The 25,185-nt window shown below is 36.8% G+C and overlaps 1 protein-coding gene across 1 annotated transcript; it reads left to right on the top strand.

The window, feature by feature from the left end:
* The first annotated feature begins 1,024 nt into the window (after positions 1–1,024).
* On the top strand, positions 1,025–24,333 carry SUZ12 (SUZ12 polycomb repressive complex 2 subunit). Its single transcript, XM_008935769.1, has 15 exons — positions 1,025–1,090; positions 1,187–1,251; positions 6,007–6,075; positions 8,083–8,132; positions 10,867–10,952; positions 12,383–12,614; positions 13,401–13,503; positions 14,805–14,910; positions 16,539–16,716; positions 18,860–18,951; positions 19,398–19,541; positions 20,145–20,302; positions 20,763–20,961; positions 21,478–21,557; positions 21,889–24,333. The coding sequence occupies exons 1-15, from the start codon at positions 1,025–1,027 to the stop codon at positions 22,232–22,234; spliced, it is 1,974 nt and encodes a 657-aa protein (XP_008934017.1). The 3' UTR covers positions 22,235–24,333.
* The last annotated feature ends 852 nt before the right edge of the window (positions 24,334–25,185 follow it).

The raw sequence follows: 25,185 nt of genomic DNA, 5'->3' as shown, positions 1-25,185 counted from the left end.
TTCTAGCAGTCATATGAGAATTTTTCTATTTCTTAAAAAATAAGTAGCTGTTTGTTTTCTTTATGTGGGAAATGGAGGCAGTGTTAGCAGCCTTAGCATGGACACTCAGGGCATTCTCTGTTCTCTTTTTCTCTTCACTTAACATGTTTTATCGAGTCATTTCCAACTTTCTTGCTGACCTTACCTAATGAAGCTGGCTTTTATTTCAGTTTTAAAAGGGTGTATTTCAGTTTAGATTGGAGTTCTTGTTAGATGCAACCTGATCCAGACAAAAACCTTTTTTGTCCTGATTGAGTTAGTTAAAACTGAACTGAAGGCCTTTTCTGTAGGCAAGTCTTGATCTTTTGAACTCTGGTTATTACACCTTTTTCAAATGATGCTACCCTTTCCTGTCAGTATTGCACGTGGCTGTGTTCTCCTCCTGTTTGCACTTTGAAGCAGTAGCTGCCCTACCAGGATCAACATATTTCTGATCCTATGAATCTAAAAGGTTTTGGAAATGAATTTCCTAGCTTAGGATGTTCCGTAATGTGTCATCGTCAACTGACAGTCCCTGCTTTTGGTTTGGTACCTCATGCAAGTGACCTTGGTACTTTCCAGAAGGATAATCAGATACTAGATTGTCCGACTATGTAAATTTAATATCCTATTTTGGTGTCATATCAGCTGTGCTCAGTAACTTTGTGAAGAAAATGTATCTACTTGACAGTAGGTTGTAATAGGTTGAGATACATTTTCTGCCCTTTTATGATATAAAGCCTGTAAGAAACATGTTTTGTGGAAAGCCAGAACTTGTAGTTGAGCTGTGACTACTGATTTAGGGTAGCTTAAGCAAGAAGTTGTTGTGTGTTTTACAGTAGGTGGAGTAACCTTTGACTTGTTAACTTGGAGCTATTTGGACGTAATGATGCTTCATTTAATGACTTTTGTGATAATTGTTTTAAAAAAAAAACATGCTAATTTAAATAGTTTTTTTTATCATTACCAGTCTGTCTTTCTGGAGGTATAAGGTATATTAGGTAACATGTGTTTCTTTTTCTTAGAACCAACACAGATATACAGATTTCTACGTACCCGGAATCTAATAGCAGTGAGTAATTGGTCATTATCACTCCTTTAGTTTGAACTTGTAAGAAACTTTAAGGCATAACCTTTTTCTTTTTTCTTTCTTTTTTTTTTTCTGCAGCCAATATTTTTGCACAGAACTCTCACTTACATGTCCCACAGAAACTCCCGAACAAATATCAAAAGGTAATTATTTTTTTTTTTTTAAAAGTAATCCTAAAATGTTAACCAAGTAGCAGAAATCTAAAACGTAGCAGAGGGTCACCTCCTTTTCTTCACATGGTGTGTAAAGCAAGACCTTTTCTTTCTGAAGAAATTAAAAAAAGGCACAAGTCCCTTTACAGTTGATTCCTGAGACCTGAGAATTTTTCTGCAGTGTTAGTAGTGTGTGTGACTTTATGCTTGTGACTTCTGTTGATACTGGGAGTACTCAAATGTGCATTGCTATCTGCAGAGTCCTAACTAATTCTCCCGTGATTGTCTTCTGTTTTGGGGGAGAGCTTCTTAAAAAAAACAAACAAAACTGTGATGTCTGAGCTCTTCTAATCAAGGGTGCCTGATCATAATCATATGAAAACTTTCATTTTAAACTGTAACCTAACAGTTTATTTCAAACCCAACCAAAAAAATAAAAGCAAACTTGAACTTAGTTTTGTTAATTAGTCTTGAAAGGTTCCGGTAGTTATTTCTGTAATTATTTCAAAAGCTGAAAATGAAGGAAGCCAGTTTGTAGTAGCATACAAAAAAATCCAGCAAACATTTTAAAAAGGTTGCTTTGAAATAGATACAACTGAGAAATGAGCTTGAGTTTTGACATTGCAAAATAGTCATTCCAGTCAAGTGAGGTACTACAGCTGCCTGTCAGACTTTGAAATATATAAAAACTGCAGAGTGAACAGTACAGTGTACATTATTTATTGGCAGAATCACAAAGTTCTTTCAGTTACTTCCACCCTCCCTAAAAATAATTTGTTATACCTTGGGGGTGGGGGGCAGGGATTTTTTTAAGCCTGAACACTTAAAAATTATTTTAAAACTTAAATGTTCTTACTGCATGGAAACAGTTGCTGCAGAACTGAAATACTTCATTGTAAATGCTTAAAGAATAACAATAAAATATGATTATGCAGACAATTCTAATTTAAACTGTATCTAAAGAAGCTAATACTCGAATGATGTGTCAAGCAATAGAATTTTGCATGGTTTTATTTTAATTAAAGCAGCTGTATATGGCATTCTCAGATCTCTTGGATGTTGTTTAATGTTCTTGCCATTAGCTTTAAAGCTATGATTGAACTTTTTCTTAAAACTGAATCCATAACATACAATTTCAGGTCCTTAAGGCAGATAATGGTCTTTTTTTCAAAACTTGAAGTTGTTGCTTAATTTTTCTTACAAAGTGTACTAAAGTTAATTGCTTGCTTATTTTAAAGAAGGGCACAGCCAAATATTAAGAAATAATGTTCTAAGTGTTTTGAATTTTGATTTATTAACTTAGATTTGATTGAATTCATATGTTCCTTCACCTGAATCTGTTTCTTTGGATATCTGCTGTAGTTGCTGGGAAACAAGAGAGAGTGCTTTGCATGTACATTGTGTTGTCCACTGTTCCAAATTCCAGTTCAAATTCAGCTGCACAAGTATTCTTAGTTACTCTTTGAAACATGCTGATTTTTACTAGTTCCCATAGCTCTTTGTTTTATAATTGTGGCTGTAGTTAGGTAGTGGTCTAATAAGAGTGCTTAGTAGCCATTTCACTCCCTAGTTTTCTGACAATACTGACTGACTGTAATCATTCTAGTAACTTGGTCTGGGAGGATGAAGTAAAATATTTCAGTATGTTTTCTCTATCAAAAGACAGTAATGCTGTAGAAGTGAGCTCACATAGTTGAAGGGCAAAACTCAGAAAACAGTTGCAAGGAAGTGTTTTTCTCTGCTGGATCCACCCCTCCCACTTCTCCATTCTCTCTTGGTACTGTGATCCTTCTCCTTTAGCCTAGTTAAACCCACAGGAGTTAAAGGTAGTTTGGACTACTTGGATGTAGTGGCAAAGCTGAGCAGCTGGCGCTAGTGCTGGCTGAGCCTCAGGGAGGTGGGCAGGACAGCTGTGTGCTGATCTGTGCTGGGAAACACTGTCAGATATGCACAGGACCCTAATGGCCATTGTTCGAAATGGTTAAGGTATATGATCCTGTTATTCTGGTGAAAAGAGGGCTTTTAAAGATGAAAAAAGCTGAACTAGATTTATATTAGGAAAATTTATGTACCTAGCTTCAGTATAGTAAAAATGTTAGTAGAGTTCCCTTTGCAAAGTAGTATCGTTTGGAATTGCAGCATCGTTAGCCTGCTGGTGTGGACCATGACTATAAGTTATATTTATTTGTTCTAGAACTCCTTAGTTTTACTATTTTTAAATTGCTGATGGTTGTTTTGCTTGCCATTTCAATAAATATCATATGTAAAATATTAACTAAATAACTCCAAACTTTGTAGAACTTGCCTATCACAGTAGCAACTCTAGCTCTGATCTTTTATCTCTAGCTCTACAGTAGTCTGAGAAAAATGCCAGACAAATTTATCACTTGCAGGTAGGGAAGTAAAAACTGCATTTTTGCCAAGAAGTTAACCATTGGTGTTGGTCTGTGTGTTTAATACTGAGAAACTGCTTATAAAGACCAGATTGCTTAAGAATGTTGATAGAGAATAAGTTAATGGGCATGTGTGGATTTGGGCTAAAGAAATATTGAAGGTGATGCTTATTGCTGGAGAAGGGATATGCTTTGGTCAAAGGATAATTGATGGAGAAATGAAATCTGTTTTCTACCTATGGCTCTGCGTTCAGGTCTTACTCTATCATTAGACCAAATGATAGCATTGAAAAGAAGTTACTACTTGTTAATAAAAGGTGCTTCCCATACAGTCTTTGGATAAAGGAATTTTCTTTTTTTTGGAAGAGTAATGGCAATAATTTGTTAATTATTACTGTGCTCGACTGGAATAAAAGTGGATGGAGAAAGGAACACGGAAGATGTGTGTACTTGTAGCAGAAGTAAATGCTGACTTGAAAGCCCTGGGTGTTAGGGATGGTTATTACAAAAACCTAGCTTTGTCTGTTATGCATGGACCACAGTAACACAGAAATAGTGATTCAGTTTAAAGGGATTTCTGTATATTTGTTATATTCTTACAAGTTAAAGGCAACAACTTTGATCTAATGGGGGATTATGTTGCTGTTTTTAGTTTTTCTGAAAGATTTTTAGGACTCTCTTCTTGTTTTGAGTAACCCCAGTTTGATGTTAGGAAGGGTGGTGGTGGTGTGCTTTCTGGACCAGTAATGCTCACAAATGCTAAATACAAGCTGTGTCAGTATTAGTATGGTTTAGGAAAGATAGTTAAACTTTCCTGAAACATGTTTCTCTCTTAGCTGGTTTCTTGCTCATTCTGTTCATGACATAACTTTGCTCTAGAGCCGTTTTAAGCAATTCTTTAGTTTGAAAAAAGCCATCTAAAGATTAGTGTGCTGCATGCTGCTCTGCAGAGCAGTGGCTGGTTTTGATGAGCTTGGGCAAGGCTCATACCTTTTTCACCTTAGAATCTGAAACTTTCAACAAATTCCTCTGTTCTTGACATCTCTTGCCTTTAAAGCTGAGTTGCATTGCAACGTTCGTTTTAATAATCCCCCATTTTAGTGCGGGTGAGTCAGTTCTTGAATCTGTCATCTGTGTGAACCTCAGGCTGAGTAGAGCTTTGAATCAGCAATTGTTGGCTCCACAGATCATCATTTTCTCCTTGTTATCTGACTGTAGCCATGTACTTATGTAGGTTTTCTTGTCCTGTGTTACTATTTAGCCACCGTGTGATTTGCGACTAAATCATCAGATGGGTTACATGCTGAATGTAGGCAATGAAGGACATCAGTGTTTCTTCAGTCAGGATATTTCTGTAGATGGTGCTTCCCACTTTCCCTCAGCATGTAATGGTTGTTCCCCCCACAAGAAATCCAGTATTTGTTAACAACTTCAGTTCTCCTTGCCTCACTTCTCTAATGTGTCAATGTCAAGGGAGGTTGCCCTTGCAGCTCTCGTATTGTCTCTCTAGCCTAGTGCAATGTTGTTGGCATCTAGGCCCAAGTGTTCCTTTTCCTTTGAAGAAAATTGAAAGTGTTCTGGAAACAACTGTATGATTTCTGCTCATGGGTGAACTTTATTTGGAAATTAACATTAAATTGTATGTACAGCAGAACAGGCTGAGCATATGAGCATGAGCAGACTGATGTCAGAATTATGCAGAGAAATGATTTGAAGTGATTATTCTCTATGACATTGTTGTCATTGGTCACATCCCATCCCCAATGTTTCCTGTGAATGTCCTAGAAAGGTAGCTTCAGAATTCATTGTTCTTTGTGTGTCCATTCAGTATAACTTGTGGGGAAAGAAGGGGATTTTTCTAAATAGGTTTTCAACTGTTTTGTCAGATAGGATTTTAAGTGTTTTTCATTATTATGATTGAGGTGAAGCTAGTACAGACTAACGAGCTGATGTGCAAGTTCCTAGCTGGATACAAGTGTCGCTGAAGTGGGAAGATCTTCTTTGACCAAAGCTGAAAAGTGTTTAGACGTGTTCCTTGAAAGGTTTGAATATGGTGCTGTTGAAAGACGCTTCTTATGAGCTGTAGGATTACTTATGAAAGATCTGGTTTTAGTTCTTTGTGTTACTTTGGTACTGCACGAGGAGCCACATCACAGTTGTCCCTACAACATGATTGTGCTACTAGGCCTAAAAACATGTAAAATTGATGCTTTCTGAACAGAAGGCTAAAATGATATATACAGAGACAGTTTTACATTGAAAACCGAGTCAAAGTTCAGACAATATATTTTCTTGTTATATATTTTGGGTATAGTGCCTATATGAAGCAATTCTTTCTACGTTTTTTTCACAGGAAAACATTCAAAGTAGATGATATGTTATCAAAAGTAGAGAAAATGAAGGGGGAGCAAGAATCTCACAGGTACTGTTGTGCTTATATGTTTGTGTGTATGTATAAATACATACATTTTGGCATGCATATGCCAAATTAAGTCTTTTTGATGGATAAAATCAAAGTGATAAAGAGTAATTATTAGAAGCAAGGTACTTGCTGTTTGAAATGTTGCTTCCAGAGCCTTAAAATATGTATATGTGTCACTGGTCACTTAAAAACTTGGAGAAAGCAAATGTCAGGATAAACTTCCTATTTTGCTGTGCCTTTTCTTAAAATGTATACTGAAACCTCAAACAGGTGTTTGCTTTAACTGTTTCTTAAGACTATCAGTTGTGTCAGTAACTCATCTGTGTATGCAGAAATTAAAAAAAGAAAAGAGGGCAGATTTGGGAAAATACCATGAAGTTATACTAAGGGCTTTTCACACGTTGTAGCAACTTAGGTTAATCTATAAGATGCTTGGTTTTGAATAAAAAATTTCAAAAATGTTTGCATTTCATGATCCATTAGTACATTAAATAGAAGAGTTTGGGCAAATTAGCTACGATCTTTTTACCAAAGAAGAACGCAAAGCCAACCTGCAGGACTGAAATGAATCTCTGACTGAACTGTATAGATTGGAAAAAAATGATCCTGGAAGTCTCAGAATAGATTGGTTATTTTCCATCTTACATTCTTTCACAACAGCTTGTGTTTAATTTGTACATAAAGAATATAATCGTTAAAAATGTTATGGCCATCATCTGTTACACTGGGATATCAGAAATGTGTTGTATGCTACATCATCTCTTGGTGAATAAAGCTTTTCATACCATTTTATTTTAGCACTTGGAAACTTGTCCAGAAACAACAGTCCAGGCATATTTGATCTCTCTCTTTTTTTGCCATTACATTACGGCCTAGGCTGAAAATGAACTGAAAAACCTAAATCCAAAGATACAATTAGATACAATGTAGTCTGCAACAAACTTAGGAATTTTGCATTCTAAGAAGTTTTACAGACTTACTGTATATTGTTTTTCTTAGTTATCTTTTGCTCTATACATTGTGAATACTTGGTAGGCAAATTTTCTCTTTTTAAGTAAGGATTGTGTTGAAACAAAACAGAATATTGATTTGTCTGTGTTGGTTTTTTTGTGCTTTCAAAACTATCAAGAAACGTACTTTAATCTGGAAAAGTAGCATGGATGGATGATGCAAGTTGGTGCAGATGCAGTTAGATGAATGCTCAAGCTGTTGGGCACTTTGATCATCTCAGTGCTCTCAGGAGTGTTTCTGTTTAAAAATAAGCATTGAATGTCTGGTCATATCTTCTTGAAGTCAATGAAGGTGCTCAAAATTGTATCTGGTGTTCTGGTGTAACAGATAGTATTTTGTCAGTACAGTGTACTTCAGAACTACTGAGTGGTTTTGAGGCCCATTGTAATCTCAGTTTATGAATATTTGCTATAAGCTGAAATCTATTCTGAATTTAAAAATTTGAAATAAAATGTCTGTGGTCAGCAGAATAGTCCACACTGTGAGTTGCAGTGCTGTGAAACAAAATGGATGCATATGTTATGGATAAGGACTTGATGTGACTGATAATCTTTATTTCTAAGACTGTAGCTTCCTCATTGTAAAGATGTTAAGATTCTGCTTACCAAACTTAAAATACTTGAAGTGCATGGTTCAGTGTGAAGTTCTAGAAGACTTTCACCAAAACTCATCTCTCTTGCTTATGAATGCCAAGGTGATGTTTGCTCACCTACAAAGACAAGATTTTACGTCTTCAGACAGTGCCCTTCTGTTTAAGCCTCTATCCTTTCTCTAAATGTATCAAGTCATAGAACACATCAAGAGAATCAGTCTATAAAGAGAAATCTGGCCCACAGTGGCATCAATTTCAGCTGGTGAATCCAAGCACTTTCAAAGGTGGAAAGATGGACTGCTTTTTTATAGTTCAGTCTCTTGTGTAGGCCTGTCCTGAATGGAGTGGCTGCTGTCAGAAGAAAATACTACTTCTAACACTTACTTTTTTTTTCCCCCATTTAGCTTGTCTGCTCATTTGCAACTTACGTTTACTGGGTTCTTCCATAAAAATGGTATGTTTGCTAATTCATTTTACTCTTAATTTGGATAGCACCTTTGAAATTGGTATACATCTGAGGGGAATATTTGAGTGCTTTGAACCTCTGCTGTTTGGATGCAGATTTTAATTTATTTAAGCTTGAATTGTCCCTCTAGTTATGATACTGTCAACAGTGCTTTAGGTATGTTCTAGTGTAATTGAGTGTTAAGCAGATAACCCTTCCAGGGGTTTAGTCAAAACAGTGATTTTGAGAAATACTTCATCATCCATTCAAATGGAAATAGACCCTGATAAGTTGCTGAAGAAAGTGATTTTATGGGAGTGTGTCTTTGGAGTCTTTGAAGTAGCTTAAAAAAACCAACCAACCAACAACCCCTCAACCTTCAAATTGAAGATTTAGTGATTTTTAATTTAAAATAGAAGTGTGAGAATAAGTTTTATCAAGCACAGCCTAGAAATGTGACAAAGGCCATGTCAGTGATTTTAAAAGCAAAGGAAATCAAGTCATGTTTGTGACTTGCAGCCATTCTGTTGTGCGTTTCATGCATGTAAGCCTTTACCTCTCCAAACCAGAATATTGGAATTCACAGAGCAGAGTGAAGGGTTCTGTTCCTTTAACGAAAGCAGAAGTGATGTGCTTTGTGCTGCAGAGGCATGGGTAAATTCACTGTCATCTTACTTCTCTGAAAAAAAATGAGCTGCTTATCCATTAAAGTGGGGTTCCTAATTTTTCCAATAAAATCTTCTGAACAGCATCTTAGTCTTTGGATGTAAAAGCTAGTACAGTTCACATCCAGGTTTTGTACTCTCTTCTGGAAGTTGTTTTCCCTTGAAGTATCTTAAGACATTCAGTGAGATATTTGAAAGTTTAAGTTGCATATGTCTAGATTTCAGAATACTTTCTTTCTCAGAATAATAGTACAGTTTGATACAGTTCTTCAAATCTGTTGGTTAGGAACATTCAGCTTCTGGAACCTGAGAACACTGCTGACCTCAGTGTATAGTATTCATCTCAGGAACTTCATGTTGTGTATTACTATCACTATTTAAATTGGGAAACCACAGGAGACTTCTGGGGCAGCTAGTGATAGGAATAGGGAAGTACAGAATGAAGCTGGAGGAAGGGGGGTGCTGATGCCTCTTAAATTCACATATGTAACTTCCAAGTCTCATCCTTCCAGGCCAGTATATAGTAGTAAACGCCACATATGGAATTTTAAATACCTAGGGGATAGTATAGTTGTTCAAGAGATCTTGCTGTCCTTCTTTTTTTTACTGCTTTTGTATGACAATGTATCTTACACAGGCATGGGCCACAGCAGATTTTTTTCAAGATATTAATGTATTTGATGACTTTCTGTATGGTTTTGAATGTTTAGATTATGTGGCTACTGTTAATTATAAACTGCATATACTGAGAGCCTGATGGTCATTTCTACCATAAAAGAGGTTCTAACTTAAGTAACTTATGCTATAATGAATATTCAATCTATAAAATATTCAAATTAATTAAGTTGGTGCAATTAATATACCTATTTGTCTGGATAGAAATTATATTAGAAACCCTTGAAACTTGAGAGTATAGTGGAGTTCAGGCTGGGTTTTCCCATTTCCTCAACCCCAAGTTTCTGTATTTTAAAGCTTAAGATTTCTATTGTCTTGTGTTTACAATTGGAAAAAAAAAAATCTATTTGTTTCATAAAACTTCTAGATGAGCTTTAGGTTATATTTTCTTTGCTATGCTAAAGCTTTGCTCTTTATATCTGATGAATCTAACAAAGTATTTCATTTGAATGTCCGATTCTTTCTGACACGGACAAAGGTGAAGCCATTGTGCTTTTTAACTTAATGATATTTGTAAGATTTGAAGAGAGCAGAAATAACTTTGAGATTCATTCAGTTTTAGCTGATCATTCTTTTTCAGAGTTTATTTCACAAACTGTCTTTTAACCAGATCATAGAATCAAGTTTTATATTTATATTCTTTTTCTGTGTGAGGCCACATTTCCAGATAAGTATGAATTCATGTGATCGAAGGCTCTCTTACTCTACAGTGAAATTTATTTTGTAAGGCAGATCATAATTGACATTGCTGATCATAGTGCTGGTAGTTGCTGTCTTGGTTCCAGGCTCCAGGAATTTGGTAGTGGAGAGACTGTGAAGCCAAGTTTTATTTTCTCAGATTTTTTTTTTTTCAGGTTCTTTCAAGATTCCTTTAACAGTTATTCTGCATATACATAACTTTGCATAATCTTCAAGTGTGTTGGCTTTGGTTTTGTTTTGTTTCTTTGTTTTGAAAAAATTTTGTTTTGTTTCTCTGTCTGATAGCATCTGGATCTTAAGCGTTGATGCAAACCAAATTCTAGTTTTGCAAGCTGTAAAGAGAAAGGAAAAAAAAAAAGAAAAAAAGGCAATCATTTGACTCATCTGTAATTTGGGTATTCTGAGTATTTACCTGTATGCTTTTTTGTCTTCTCTGAAAAAGTTTTGGCAATGGCAAAGGTAGCTAGCTTGCTCTTTTAAGCACTGGAGATCAACTCTGCTTTTTAATCTGCTAGCATTAGAATAGTTAGGTAGGATACGTTCTCAAGTGGGAACTTGTAGTAGGGTTGGGGAGAATTGAAAGTTAGAATTTGAGTAGAGGTCTTTGTGCCTGGAGGGGCCTATGGCTAAAAGGTAATTACAGGTGGATTTACACCGTTCAATAAATCTTCACCTTTTCAGAACTTAACTATTTTTCTCTTTAGATAAGCCATCACAAAACTCAGAGAATGAACAAAATTCAGTAACCCTGGAAGTACTGCTTGTGAAAGTTTGCCACAAGAAACGAAAGGTAAAAGTTACTTGACAAACTTATACATACTAAACCAAAATTTTTACCTGATTCTGGCACATCTAAATAACAAGATGTGTTAATTAACATTACTGTGCAAGGTAATGGTGAAATGGTGCTTCTGTTGAGATAATTTTGTCTTTAAGAGCTAATTTTTTAATGTTTTCTGTTGACTGGGTGAGGGATTCTTAAGAAGAAAAAAAAAAAACTTATATATGGATTTTGCTCTGCTTTCTGAAAAATAAGTGGCTTTATTTAAAAAACAAAACAAAACAAAACAAAAACATTCAGCTTTGTCCATTGATTTTAGCTTGCTTGTAAGTCATTGTGAATTTCAGCTGCCTCTATTTTACTTCTTTTTTTTTTTTTTTTGTATCACATCATTAAACTATTAATTCTGTTGTAATATCCAGAGGCTTAAGTAAACCAGCCAATCATAAGATAGTCTATGCCTTCTAGAGTTCAGAAATAAAAAAGAACAAGTTGTGGTTGAACTTCCAAGTCATCTGCAAAGTCTTGTCTCTTTCCTTGCTTTTCTGTACTTGCTTTTTTTCCATTGAGCATCTCAATTGTTGCAGATTTCAGCTACTATGAATTATAAACAATTTTCTTAAAGCATCTTTGAATTTGCTTGCTGTTTTAGCTATGTTTGATTCACACCAGTTGGCAAATTATCTTCACAGCTATGGAAATATGGGTGGCTCAGCAATGTATGCTGTAATTTTTAACCAAAAAGGGAAAGATTTGCAGTTGGAACTCTGTGTATTTTCCCTAAGAATTTTAAACTGTTTTGACATGTTTTCAAGAGTTAATATCGTTTCTAGCCAATTTTGTTACTTGCTGTGGTACGGATAAATATGGTAAAAGCAGGAGGTGCTGGTGGTTATTTGGAATGTTTTGCAGCAAGTTTTGTACTTGGGCCATCTTGTCTTGTTTTTCCAATACTACACAGTGTTCAATGATCTCTTGGAGAGATACTGAGTATAATAAATCCTAGGTAAGTGGTTCTTTATCTCCCAGATAGCACAAAGTGCACTTTGTAATATTGGAAGGAGAAGATAGGAAGCCCTTGAAATATGGATGTAGCCAAAACATTTAATTTCTTTAGGTAAACAAAATTAAATTAGTATTAATGACTGTTATACAATCTGAGTGCCTCATGTTAGTATTAATTTAATCACTTGGAGAAAGACAGCTACTGCCAGAAGTGGTTCTAAAATGCCAGTTTTATTTACACTTTCAGGTATCTGTTTTTACATTTAAAATCTTGATTGTTATTCCAGATTTTTTTAATACACATCTATCACAAGGTTTGTTTTCAAAAAGGTGTCAGGACAAGTATACTTCATAAATGATATATATTTTTAACACTTAATGTCTTTGCTTTGTATTCCTAAAACCTAAACCTTAGTTCTCTTGTTTTCCTACAGGATGTCAGTTGTCCAATAAGACAGGTTCCTACAGGTAAAAAGCAGGTGCCTTTAAACCCAGACCTCAGCCAAATAAAACCAGGCAACTTCCCATCACTTGCAGTTTCCAGCAATGAGTTTGAACCAAGCAACAGCCACATGGTGAAGTCTTACTCATTGTTATTCAGAGTAACTCGCCCAGGAAGAAGAGAGTTTAATGGGCTGATCAATGGCGAAACTAATGAGAACATTGGTAACTTCAATCTTTAAATATGCTTTTACAAGGTTTATCTTGTAGGCACTTACAGAGTTGTCTTGATGTGCAGCACAGGTTATACTCTGAGAAGGGCCAGTAATAAGACACGTGACTGAATTGGCTTTTATTCTTTTTTTCAAGATGGGGCTAAAACGGAGTTGGTAGCTAGGAACTGTGCTTCTATTTTTGTGTAAATTTAACTCCAGCTTTTATTAACATGATGGTGAAGGTGTGAGGCAACACTTCTGAAGGGTGAGTAATATAAGAGAGCCCAGTGGTTACTGTGACTCATGTTAAACCTCCAGCAATACTGGTCACTACTGACTCAGCTGTAGGCATTGTTGTGGTCTCTCATCAAAACTAAATGACTAGCCAACAAAGAGAATACCTTAATGCCAAATTTTTAACAATTATTTTCTTAACCTCATCAAGTGGGTTACGTCACCAATGTTACAGCCATGGAGAGTGCATGTAGGATGAAAAACTTTCTTACTATTTTACTGCTATGACAGGAGGAGGATCAAATCCCAAATTCTTTATCCTAACAGAGTAATATGACTAAACTATAAATATATGTGAATGTATCTAAAATATGATTACTGTTAAGCTGAGTGCTCTTTCCATTGCCTTTGAGCTGTTTGTTAAATACTATGTGCTTTTCTACTGTATGACACATCTGAAATAATCAACAGCCAGTTATACTTTACAATTGCATAGAAGCTGCTTGATTTTTTTTGAATTTGTGCTTATATAATTATTGAATACCATGTTTCTTACGTACAGATGTCAATGAGGAGCTTCCAGCTAGAAGAAAAAGAAACTCTTCAAATCGTGAAGATGGGGAGAAGACATTTGTAGCACAAATGACTGTATTTGATAAAAACAGGTAATGTTATCCAAAATAAATATTGTTTCTGTTAATCGTTAGGATTAAAGTTAAGTACAGTCTTTAAGTGTTGGCTGTCTTGATTGCAATTTAGTTGGTATTTACAAAAAAAACTTATGCTTGTTTTTAAGAAAATTGCAGGTTTCATGATGCATGTTTTATACAGAGATCTGTTCAGTGACAGTTGTAAATAATTCTCTTTTATGAACTCCGGTATTTTCCTGTTAATATGTACCAGTTTGTTCCTCACCAGTTTTTGGCAGATGTCCTGTTCCAGTATCTCACTGTAGAATACTGAAGGGTCTAGGACCAGAAACAGTCTTTTTCTGCAAGCCATAGTTCCCAGGTTCAAACCTTTAGCGGTTTGTATATATTCACATGGAAGTTATCTACTTAGCAACAACGTGTTTATTTTGAACGATGTTAATGTAGCTTATGATCTGTTGTCAGGGATTCAGTGCCATTGCTTCAGAAGGTAATGTTCCAGAGGAAAAAATATGGAATCTTGGGAAAATGAGTTTATATTGTAAATTATTTGCTGATTTGTGTTGGTATCTTTAAAACACATGTAACCATGAAATATTTTCATGTGACTGTACCTTTGGTTCATTGCTTTTCTTTTTTAATTCTCCTCTGCTGCTGAGCAAGTGGCAAGAAAATAAAACTAAGTAGAAATGAGTTTCTCAAGCCTTACTGAACAAACTGCTGCACAGGACAAAGCAGGGTGAGATAGGGAGGAAATGGAAAATGTAGTCTGTTGGTTAACATGTTTGAATTGCCCATTCTAGGCTATGTAAAGCATTTTTTGTTTGCTTTTTGAGAATGTTATACTTCATATTTACCATGTTGAAATCCTCTTAAGGCTACAGCTGGTGTGACTGGTACAAAGACAGGATTCTTTCATTTTTGGAAGATGTGATTAGAAGTCATACTGGTTTGCTAGAAGAGAGTAGTTAGTAATAACACGACTAAACGAGATTATTTGGAGGGGGTCTCATTCCTTTTGGTTGGTTGTGTTTTTTGTTCCTTACTGGAAGATTCCCATCATAATACATTAGCTTTCCTACATCTCTTGGAATTGCTTGGATGAAGGCTTTAGCATTAATTTTTGACATTTGGCAGCTTTTTTTTTTTTTTGTTACGGGTGGCAGTTACATAAGATTCATGCTCAGCTGCCAGTTAAATTTGCCTGAAAATCTGACTTCAGTTTCATGGAAACTTTGCTGTGAAATATAGTCTACATTTCAATGGGCAAACAAAAATGAGCTGCTTTACTCATAATAGATGCTTTGTCTTGACAGGCGCTTGCAGCTTCTGGATGGGGAATATGAAGTGGCCATGCAGGAAATGGAAGAGTGTCCCATCAGCAAGAAAAGAGCAACATGGGAAACAATACTTGATGGGAAGGTATGGATTGTTTTAGTGGCTGAAAGACCTCACTTAAAATGGTCTGGGTTAAGGTGGAACACAAATCAAAGTGCAGTCAGTGGCTGTTCCTCTATGAAATTGAACAAGAAATAGTACCTCTTACATATGGACGTAAGTTTTAATCTAGCTTTTGGTTTAGGAAAGCTTTGGCTACACCAGGTCATGGATACAAGCAGATGTTAACTACTGTAGATACGGCAGCTGTCTCTTTAAATAACTTCTGAATTTCTGTCTCATAAAATCCAGCAAATTAAATGTAAATTGGGTCAATCAACAGAAACAAACTGCAGAAGCAGAATATTTTAGGGAACGAGGAACGCAGAGCTTTCACAGGTATTATCTTATATACATGAAGAGAATGCTGATGAAATTTAGTCATGAAAGGAAGAGGGTGTGTCAGTGTAGGAGAGAGTTATGCAGGGAGAAGTTGCTGGCTGAGGTGAATCAGCATTTGATGGTACAGCAAATGCAGGTGACGATGCACTTACGCAGTCCCATGCTCCTGTGCCACTGGAGAATATCAGTTGTGAGTGAGGAGAAGAATATGAAAATTCTAGATGGTTGCAATGAAGTTATTTATCAACGTGATTATATGAAAAAGCAGAGATGAGCCAAAGTATATAGCAAGAATATAGTTATAAACTCTATTATCCTGTTCAGCCTTTACCTGGAATACTGCTTCTGATTCTGTTAAATTGTATTCAAGAAATTAAAACTGAAAAAGCTGGAAACAGCTTTTAGGAAGATCATAGTAGGTAAGCCTCCAGATGTAAATGTGTTTATAAAGATACATATATGAGTTGCTGTAGTGCTGTTATTGAGAGAGGGATATGGTTGCTTTCTGTTGTTGGGAGGATGTGAGAGAGGTTTTTCATACTGGAGGTGCTGTCCCAAAGAGAGGAGAAAATAGTCATGGTCAATGGATTTTTCACCCAGATCTGACAAACACATTGTCATTGATTTTGTGTTTTTGCAATAGCATTTCTGTAAACTAATGGTAAAGGACTTTTATAATGAAGAGCTTTTAAAATGGAGTTCTATCATCTCATTGATAAATTTAGGGTATGATACACAGTAGGAGTTTGAAAGTGACTCAGGTCTCTTCTATTTTTTTTTATTGCTATTAACTTGATAAGTGAGTGGAACATTAGAACATACCCACAGGAGAATACTACAATAGCATTTCTCCAGCAGCCAGTGGTATGTTTTTTAAAGCTTGTGTATTGTGCATTAATACACAACACTGGACTTGCAGAAGTGAGAGCAGGTGTGAATAGAAAGAGAGGTACAGTGGTGGCTGGCTGGGGGTTAAGTGCTGTTTTCTTTCTAGTTGGGGCTCATGCTGCTTACTGCTTAGTGTTTCACAAGGATCAATATGTGCCATGGTATGTGCATTAAGTGGTTGCTCAGTAGTGTGCAGGAATAGTATAGTCATATTTTTCAGCTTTTTTTAGTATTTCTAGATGTGTGTGTTTGTTGAAAACACAAGGACTTCAGGTAATTAAAATATTACATCTCTCCCCATTCTGTGAATATTCTCTCATGACTGGTTTTGTACATGGGAATACACTAATTCTTGTGGTTTATTTTTATTTCCCTCATGCCAGAGATTGCCTCCATTTGAAACATTTTCTCAGGGACCTACACTTCAGTTTACTCTTCGTTGGACAGGAGACACAAACGATAAGTCTACAGCTCCTATAGCTAAGCCTCTTGCGACACGGAATTCTGAAAGCCTCCCTCAAGAAAACAAGCCCAATTCTCTTAAACCTACTCAGACTATAGGTAAGCAAACAGGTGTGCTGCTGAGTGATCATCTGCTTAGCACTCCTGTGCTTCAGGGCTCCCCATTCCCTGGTGCAGCTGCTTCCGGAAATCTTAAACGTGAAAAAGCAAAAACAAATGGGCTTTGTTGCATCCCATGCTTTGTATGTTAGTTTTGTTGTTTTTTTTTTTAAAGTAAGCTTAGAAGCTCAAAATAGTAGGCTCTTTGAAGTCATGACATTATTGAAGTGATTATATACAGTGCTCATAAATTCTGGTGTGACATAAATTGGGGAGGAAATTTGTGAAAAGGACTTTTAGGATTTTGTGTTTTGCTTTACTCATTATAATTACTGTTCTGGTAGTATTTGGATTTATATGTTTTGGAATGAAAATAGACTTAAAATTTGTCAATCAGATGATATATTTAGCTCTTGGAAAACGTAGCTGCTATTCTGAAACGTGACAAACATCAGGATGAATGGCTGACAACACACAGAAACGTGAAGTGATTTCCTGTAGAAGAATATATGTTTTGGAATGAAAATAGACTTAAAATTGCGCAATCAGATGATATATTTAGCTCTTGGAAAACGTAGCTGCTATTCTGAAACGTGACAAACATCAGGATGAATGGCTGACAACACGCAGAAACGTGATTTCCAGTAGAAGAAAGGCAGCAGAAGCAAGGAAATACTTGAACTTTTGCTGTGAAAGTTACTCTGCTTTCTCTTTACTTCCTCATACAAGGCGCCCTTGCATTTTAAAGTTTCTTGGAGGCTCGTATTTTGTTAGGCAGGTTTTATGCTCAGACTTGCAAAAGAAATGATGATATGTTGACTAACTCCAGAAGGTGTGTGCTAGTTTACTACTCAACAGATAGGCAGCAGGGACCTAGCAAGGCTGCATTGCTCGTGTACTGATGGAAACCATTTTTTCTTGCATCAGAGAACCCAAGTATTTCAGGAAATTGGTAAAGGTACAGCAAGAGCCACCTTCCAAAGTAATACAGCAAACTCTTAGTACAGGAATATATTGTAGCGCGGTGCGCAGCTTTGTGGAACGTTTCTGATGGTTGCACTGTTTTCCGTGTCTGAATACCAAGAAAAGAGAGTGGAAATAGCAGGAAGCTTCTGTTAGGGGTTCTGATAGTAAAAGAAGATGATCTAGTGTATCTTTCCCAAGGCTATATGAATTTGGTGTTGTCATTTTACTTTGGCATGTTTCCCAAGGCAGACCAGTGGAATAAAGGCATCAAAGACTTTCCAAATGTGACAGCTTAAGCTTTGCTGTAACCACAAAGTGCTCAGAGTAACTGAGCCATGGAATTCTAATTTCTCTGATGTGGTGCAAGCTGAAGGATCAGCCCTCCTCTTTTTCTTACAGAACAAGGGTGAAATTTCCCTTGTTTTCTGAAATATTAAACATGAAATAAAGCGATCTTTTAGAAGATATGTCAGTCTTTGTGTCAGTAGATCTGAGACTTGTTTTGCCATCTCTTTCACCATTCAGAAGCAAGTGGGTGTCATTATTTGGTTTATCCCGAGGACAGATTGGTAAACTTGCTTAGATATGTGGTTTTTCTTGTTAATTGTATGAAAACAAATAATCTTACTGAGATTAAAATGTATGGAAGAGGCCCAGGGGCAACTGAGCAGTGCCATTACACACACAAACAGGAAGTGTTTTGAGGGGTAAGAGTTCAGTGTTAGTTTCAGATAAGTACTTTGTCTGTTACTTGCATTTTGTCTGTTGAGTGACTTGGGAAAGTTCTGAAACTGAATCTAAGCACTGTGTTTCCAAGGCAGCCACCTGAAAGCACTGCTTCTTTATTTCCCAGTCACACCTGCTTTTAGCTATACCTAAAGAATTCTGTTTGCGTAAATGGAGTAGGAAAAATGTTGCTTTTTACCTGGCTGTTAAGTTCTCTGAAGGATTCTCCAAAACTGGAGCTGCATCTGATGTTTGAAAGTGGTGGGTTTGCCTGTAGATTTGTGAAGGAAGCTGAGCATCCAGACTTCCTTGCTGCTGATAATCAGCTACTTACGTCAGAGTACCCTAGAGCAGCCTATTTCCTTCAGCAGCAGTGTGTCCTTCTCATAACTTCCATACCTGGGTAAGAACAATGCCCTTTTTTGTTTGTTTTTTTTGTTGTTTATTTTAGCTGTGAAAGAATCCTTGCCGACAGACCTTCAAACAAGAAAAGAGAGAGATGTGTTAAATGAACCTCGACAAAAGTTGCGAATATTTTACCAGGTATTGAGAAAAAAGTGTTGGAGGGGAAAAAACAGAATGCAAATATTGCATGGAATTAAAACGTTCACTTCTCTTCTGAGTTGGGTGGAAATTTCCACCGCCTTTTTGGTGGGTGCCTTAAGGGGTCTCAGATTCACACATTAAGAGCCATTCCACATATTTTTTTCTTACAGGAAGTATTTGGGAAAACTAATCTTCCTGGGGGCATGTCTGACATTCCAAAATACAAAGGACATCTCTTGTTAAACATCTGGAGGAGGACAGGTGGTCTCCCTGTGGGGAAAAAAATTCTTGAAATACCAGTGTTTCAGTGCACTGAGCTGATGTAGAACTTACTAGTACTGTAGAGGTCTCCTGAAATTATGCCCAGCTTTGGTTTGGGGTCGAGAGATTAACGAGTGAGATACATTAGATGCTAATTCTGCCTGTTCCTTTGTTTGCATCAGTTCCTGTATAACAACAACACGAGGCAGCAGACTGAAGCCCGTGATGACTTGCATTGCCCGTGGTGCACGCTGAACTGTCGGAAACTCTATAGTTTACTCAAACACCTTAAACTTTGCCACAGCAGATTTATCTTTAATTATGTTGTAAGTAATTTTCTTGTTGTTTAGAAGTACAAAACACTGTAAAATCTGTTGCAGGTGTTACACATGCAGTGATTCTGTTGGTAGGCTGTTAAGTTGTAGGACTGTACTTACATACTAAGTGCAGCTTCCTTTGAATGTTTTGCTTGGGAACAAAAAAAAATGTATTTTAAAATATATATATTTTAAATAATGCTGATCACTGGAAGATTATGACTTCTGACTGATGTACTCTTTTAATGTGATGTAAAAAGCAACGTAATCTACATTTGGTTGGAAGTCTTTTGAAGCTTTAGGAAATTTAGAAAAATTCTAATTTCTTGGGTGCTTGTAAGCAATTTTTGCTGGTATTTTCCTTCATCTTATAATTAGTGCTGTTCTGAGTGGTTTTATATAAAACAGTAAAATGGTACAGAGCAAGGAAGCCTTAGAATAATGTGTTTCTAGAGATTAAGAAGAATTTGGGTGTTGTAAAGGAGACTAGAGATACATCAGGTTATCAATAGGGTGATTTTTAAGGTATTCAGAATTTAAAATGTTACTTGTATGACTCCTGTTGTATTTTCATTACTGTTTGTTAAGTATATTTGCAATTGCCTGTTTCAGTATCATCCGAAAGGTGCTAGGATAGACGTATCCATCAATGAGTGCTATGATGGCTCCTATGCAGGAAATCCCCAGGATATCCATCGGCAGCCTGGATTTGCCTTCAGTCGCAATGGACCAGTCAAAAGAACTCCCATCACACACATACTTGTTTGCAGGTAAGGAGATGGAAAGCAAAGTCTGTCTGTATTTGTGCAATCTAGTATATGGACTGGATTTGAGGTACCCCAGGGTCTGTAAGTCTGTAGGTGCACATAAACAGTGCTACATTTCACTGCTGTTGAAGTACAGCGGTTTATGACTAGATAAAATCTTAATGAAGGTTGATAATTTGACCTGTGATTTTTATACCTCTTTTCAGTTGAATTATCTATTGCTAACGATGTAACTCTTTTTAACTGCCTTATCCTAAAACATTTCCTCCCCAGAAGGCGGAGTGTGGGTTGGAGCAGGGTGTTGGGTTTTTCATGGGGTTTACTTCACTGGTGGTGATCTCCAACCCCCCAAAACTGTGCAAGCTAGAGCTAAGAACAGTAGTTTGTATTCATCAGTTACACTTCGTAGTATCTTCATGCCTGATGTGGTAGCTGGAAGCAGTTAGTGTTCTCCCTCTGCCAGGCCGAAGCGCACGAAAGCCAGCATGTCTGAGTTCCTGGAGTCTGAGGACGGGGAGGTGGAGCAGCAGCGGACGTACAGCAGCGGGCACAACCGGCTGTACTTCCACAGCGACACCTGCCTGCCCCTGCGCCCGCAGGAGATGGAGGTGGACAGCGAGGACGAGAAGGACCCCGAGTGGCTGCGGGAGAAAACCATCACTGTAACTATTCCCTTCGTACCAAAGCGTTTGAAAGGGGCTGTGGTTGTCGAAAGACGGCCTACAGCTGTAGGGGACAAACGGGTCCTGTGTTGTGAAAATAGTACATTTACATTAAGAGTAAGTAGAAAATTTTGTGATGCTGAGCCACTAATGATAGAATTTAAAGGAATCAAAGTTTTTATTTTCAAGTATGTCTTCAGTGGCAAAGCTAGCTCAGTCCATGTGTCTGAGTTTTCATTGTGGCTGATTATCAAAGAGGAGATGCCAGTTTCACAGGAGTACGCAGTGGGGTGTGTTTATAGCATGGAAGTAATTTATCATCACAGGTTTCTACGTGATATAACTTTTTTTCTGACCTTTTTGACTGCAGTGCCTCAATTTTCAGCAGTAGTTATTTCTGTGAGGTACAGGTAGCACAAGCTGAGTTTTAGGTGTGCTTTCTCTGCCTGTCAACAGACGTGCGGTTCTGATGTGTTTGCTTCTTCTGTCCTTTCTCCCAATCCTTTCTCTCTCCAGCAAATTGAAGAATTTTCTGATGTTAACGAAGGAGAGAAAGAAGTGATGAAATTATGGAATCTTCATGTTATGAAGCACGGGTATGTTAGTGTGCTTAGTTTTGATACAAATAAATTACAGTGTAGATTTGGTTGGCTATTTTGCCAATTCACTAAGTATTTAAAATTCAGTTAGCTCAGTTGTTTAGGAAAGGATTGTTAAAGGATAGTTTGGTAACAAGCTTTTTATTGCTCAAGTTATTTAAAACTCTAGGCTGCTAGGTGCTAACAGCTTTGAAAAGAAAAAACATAGCAGATGTTGAGACTCCACGGTAGCTGGTTGATGCAGCTACATTGATAAACCATGTTGTAGGGCATCTTCCTGTCTTTGAAAATGTTCTAATTACATAACGATGGCTTTCTAATTTGACAGGTTTATTGCTGACAATCAAATGAATCATGCCTGTATGCTGTTTGTTGAAAATTATGGACAAAAAATAATTAAGAAGAACTTGTGTCGAAACTTTATGCTACATCTGGTCAGCATGCATGACTTTAACCTCATCAGCATAATGTCAATAGACAAAGCTGTTGCCAGGCTCCGAGAGATGCAGCAGAAGTTAGAGAAAGGAGAATCTGCTTCCCCAACAGACGAGGAATCTTCCGAGGAACAAAGTGGGACGACAAATGGATACAGTGAAAATAATACGAGAGAGAGGATTTCGGAAATGGATAGCATCTCAGGTGTCACAAAACAGAGCAAGAAACAAAAGCTCTGAAGTCAAAAGTCAATTGCCATTCAACGGACAAGCATTGAAGTGACATTCTAGGGTGCATGAGCTCTATAAAGAATTACACACAAAAATGCAGAGGTTCCAAACAGGTACTGCTGGATGGAAGTAAATGATTTCAACAAGGATATTGTTTTAACAGGGTTTCTATTCAGTTAATTATGCAAGTACTACACGTATATCGGTTTTGGTGATGTAATGACAATATTCTAAGAGTTTGAGCATGAAGAGCAATATGAAAATTTTTTGTAATTTTAGTAATTAGTGTCTTAAGAACTTTATGGAATTTACATAATTTAAGTATATGTAAAACCGTTTTTATATTAAGATTTTTGCATCTGTATCTGGCTGTTTTTCCTACCATGAAGTTGTGAAACATTGGGGAAGGGGGATTGGGATACAGTTTCTGCTTTTCTTATTTAGAAATTCTCCAGTTAGCCTTTTGTGAAAATAACGTCTCACTATTTCAAGTTTAACCTTGATCCTTGTATTTGAAATCATTTATCGATTGATCATAAATTACAAATTTAATTTTTTTTTTTACACTAAAATTATCAACCGTGGCGAACTTAGCACTTCCTTTGTCTTGTGCCTGTTTGGAAAGATCTTGGCTTTTCATGTTGCAGACACAGTGAAGTTCCACCTTGGCTTTTTGAGGTTACCAGCAGTTTGGTTTTCGTGGATAATTCTGATGTATTGATCACCCAGTGTACCATTTTAAACTTGAACATTAGCTCCTTTATATTTTTATTACATATTTACACAACTACACAAACTATGTGATGTGTAAACCCTTTTTCCTGGGGTTCTGCATCACAGCGTGCCGTGCTAAAGCCGCGGGTCTCGGGGCAGTTTGGGGGCAGGACATCAGTGAACTTCCCTGGAAGTTCTTCTCCTGTTGTTCTGCCTGAGGACAGACTGCAAGTCCAGGCCATGGGTTTAGCTTTGGCTTTCGAGATGCCACTCTTGAGGGAAAAATGCACTGTAAAATTGGACCAGAAAATGTGTTGCACTTCTTATGCAAGTACTCTGTGATGTATTGTATTCAATACAGATACTAAGATGCTGACTAAACTATATTTGGGCAGTTTTGCACTGCTGTTAACACATTTTATGCATACGTTTACAGATTTTTTCCAATGGAAAGTGGTTTCACTACTGGTACAGTATCAGCACCGAAGGGTTTATTCCAGCAAGCACTGTGGTTGAGTGACATCACCTCAATTTTTTATTATCCTTAAAATATTGCATTTTTCATATTCTTTATTTATAAAGGAACAATGCTGCTGTAAATACAGGTATTTTTAATTTTTTATTTCATTCCATCACCATGAGATGCAGTTCCCTATTTGTTTAAGGGGTATATAAGCTTTCTAATGGTGTCTTCAGAAATTTATAAAATGTAAATACTGATTTTGATGGTCCTTAAGATGTGTTTAACTGTGAGACTATTTAACTAATGGTGTGGATGTGATTTGTCATCCAGTATTAAGTTCTTAGTCACTGATTTTGTGTACAAAATAGGAAAGAGGGAAACTGCAGCTTTCATTACAGACTTCTTGAATTTGCCAGCTCTCTGAGTTTTAGCAAACTCTTAATTATGCCTCTGGATAGTACATCAAGCATTTCTCTCTGGCTTTAATTTGCTAAAGCTGTGCACATATGTAAAAAAATAGATTATTTTAGGGGAGATGTAGTTCTAGAATTATTGCTTATGTCATTTCTTAAGCAGTTATGCTCTTAATGCTTAAAAGAAGGCTAGCATTGTTTGCACAAAAAGTTGGTGATCCCCCCAAAAATAGTAATAAAATTACTTCTGTCCAGTAAACTTTGTATGTCATGTCAATTTATAATAAAAGCTGAAAAAATCCCTTTGTTTTCTATTTATAAAGATGCCTTTTCTATATGTACCGTGGAAAGATTCTGAAGATGCCGTGTAAGCTGGTTAAAAAGAGCTGGAATGGTACAGTAGATGTAAAAACAAAACCAAACCCCCAGCAAAAAGAAACCCCGTTGTTTAAATGGACCGTTGTTCTTTCGTTCAATGTTTTCTTTGAAATCAGCTTTTGTACATAAAGTTCAGTAATGTAAAATCAGCCGTGGTGCTCGTCCAGTCATTTGTGCATGTGCAGGAAGGCCCCAGGCTGCACCTTGCATGAACTTTCTCTTCTGCAGGTCTCTTAAAATTTGGATACATCTTCTTCCTTTGCCAGATTGTTATAAAGGTAACTAAGCTTCTGTCCAGCTGCTTTTGTTGTAATAAATTACCGAGTCTTTAGCTGGATTATGGAACGTCTACCCCCAGGAAAGGAGAGTGGAACAGAGAACCAGAGATGTATCTGTAAGTTGTGTGTTGCTGTTGAGAACTGTAACTTAACTGCAAGTGAAACATCACTCCTCGTGTGTGTCAAGAGTGGAACAGAGAACCAGAGATGTATCTGTAAGTTGTGTGTTGCTGTTGAGAACTGTAACTTAAACAACTGCAAGTGAAACATCACTCCTCCTGTGTGTCAGTTAAATAAGACTTGTATAGTTTTTTACATGCGGGTGGTTAATGTTTCAAGTGGATTTTACAAGATACTTAGTTTTAAACTTTGCTCCAAATAATCTGTATCAGTTTAGGATAGTTCCTCTCTGGGAGAGGATCCATACTCCAGGTACTACAGGACAAAACGAGTAAGGAATTGCACTGCTTGACCAAATAGTGACTGTTGAAGAGCAGCCACTGAAAACCTTCTTCCATTCAGATACTGACTTGCAGGATTTGACAGCTAGATGCTGTAAACTTTAGACTGCAACTGCCTGGTGTGCTTTGACCTCTACAACTGGCAAACTTCCTCTAATCTGGTCTGTAATATACTCATGGCAGATTTTAGTTATGTTTGTATTTGGTGATCATCTTTAGGTCTGGGAACCCCAAGCTGAAACGTAACCTATGA

This window comes from Merops nubicus, unplaced genomic scaffold (genome assembly GCF_000691845.1).
Source record: "Merops nubicus isolate BGI_N331 unplaced genomic scaffold, ASM69184v1 scaffold15992, whole genome shotgun sequence".
In the NCBI taxonomy this organism is placed as follows: domain Eukaryota; kingdom Metazoa; phylum Chordata; class Aves; order Coraciiformes; family Meropidae; genus Merops; species Merops nubicus.
Note: the sequence above shows the minus strand (reverse complement) of the source record. Positions and strands in the feature narration are given on the sequence as shown.

Coding starts and splice junctions, on each gene's coding strand:
- SUZ12 (XM_008935769.1), top strand. CDS start 1,025: ATGTGTTTCTTTTTCTTAGAACCAACACAGATATACAGATTTCTACGT. Junction 14,911..16,538: donor AAACAATACTTGATGGGAAG/GTATGGATTGTT, acceptor CCCTCATGCCAG/AGATTGCCTCCATTTGAAAC. Junction 20,303..20,762: donor ACACACATACTTGTTTGCAG/GTAAGGAGATGG, acceptor TCCCTCTGCCAG/GCCGAAGCGCACGAAAGCCA.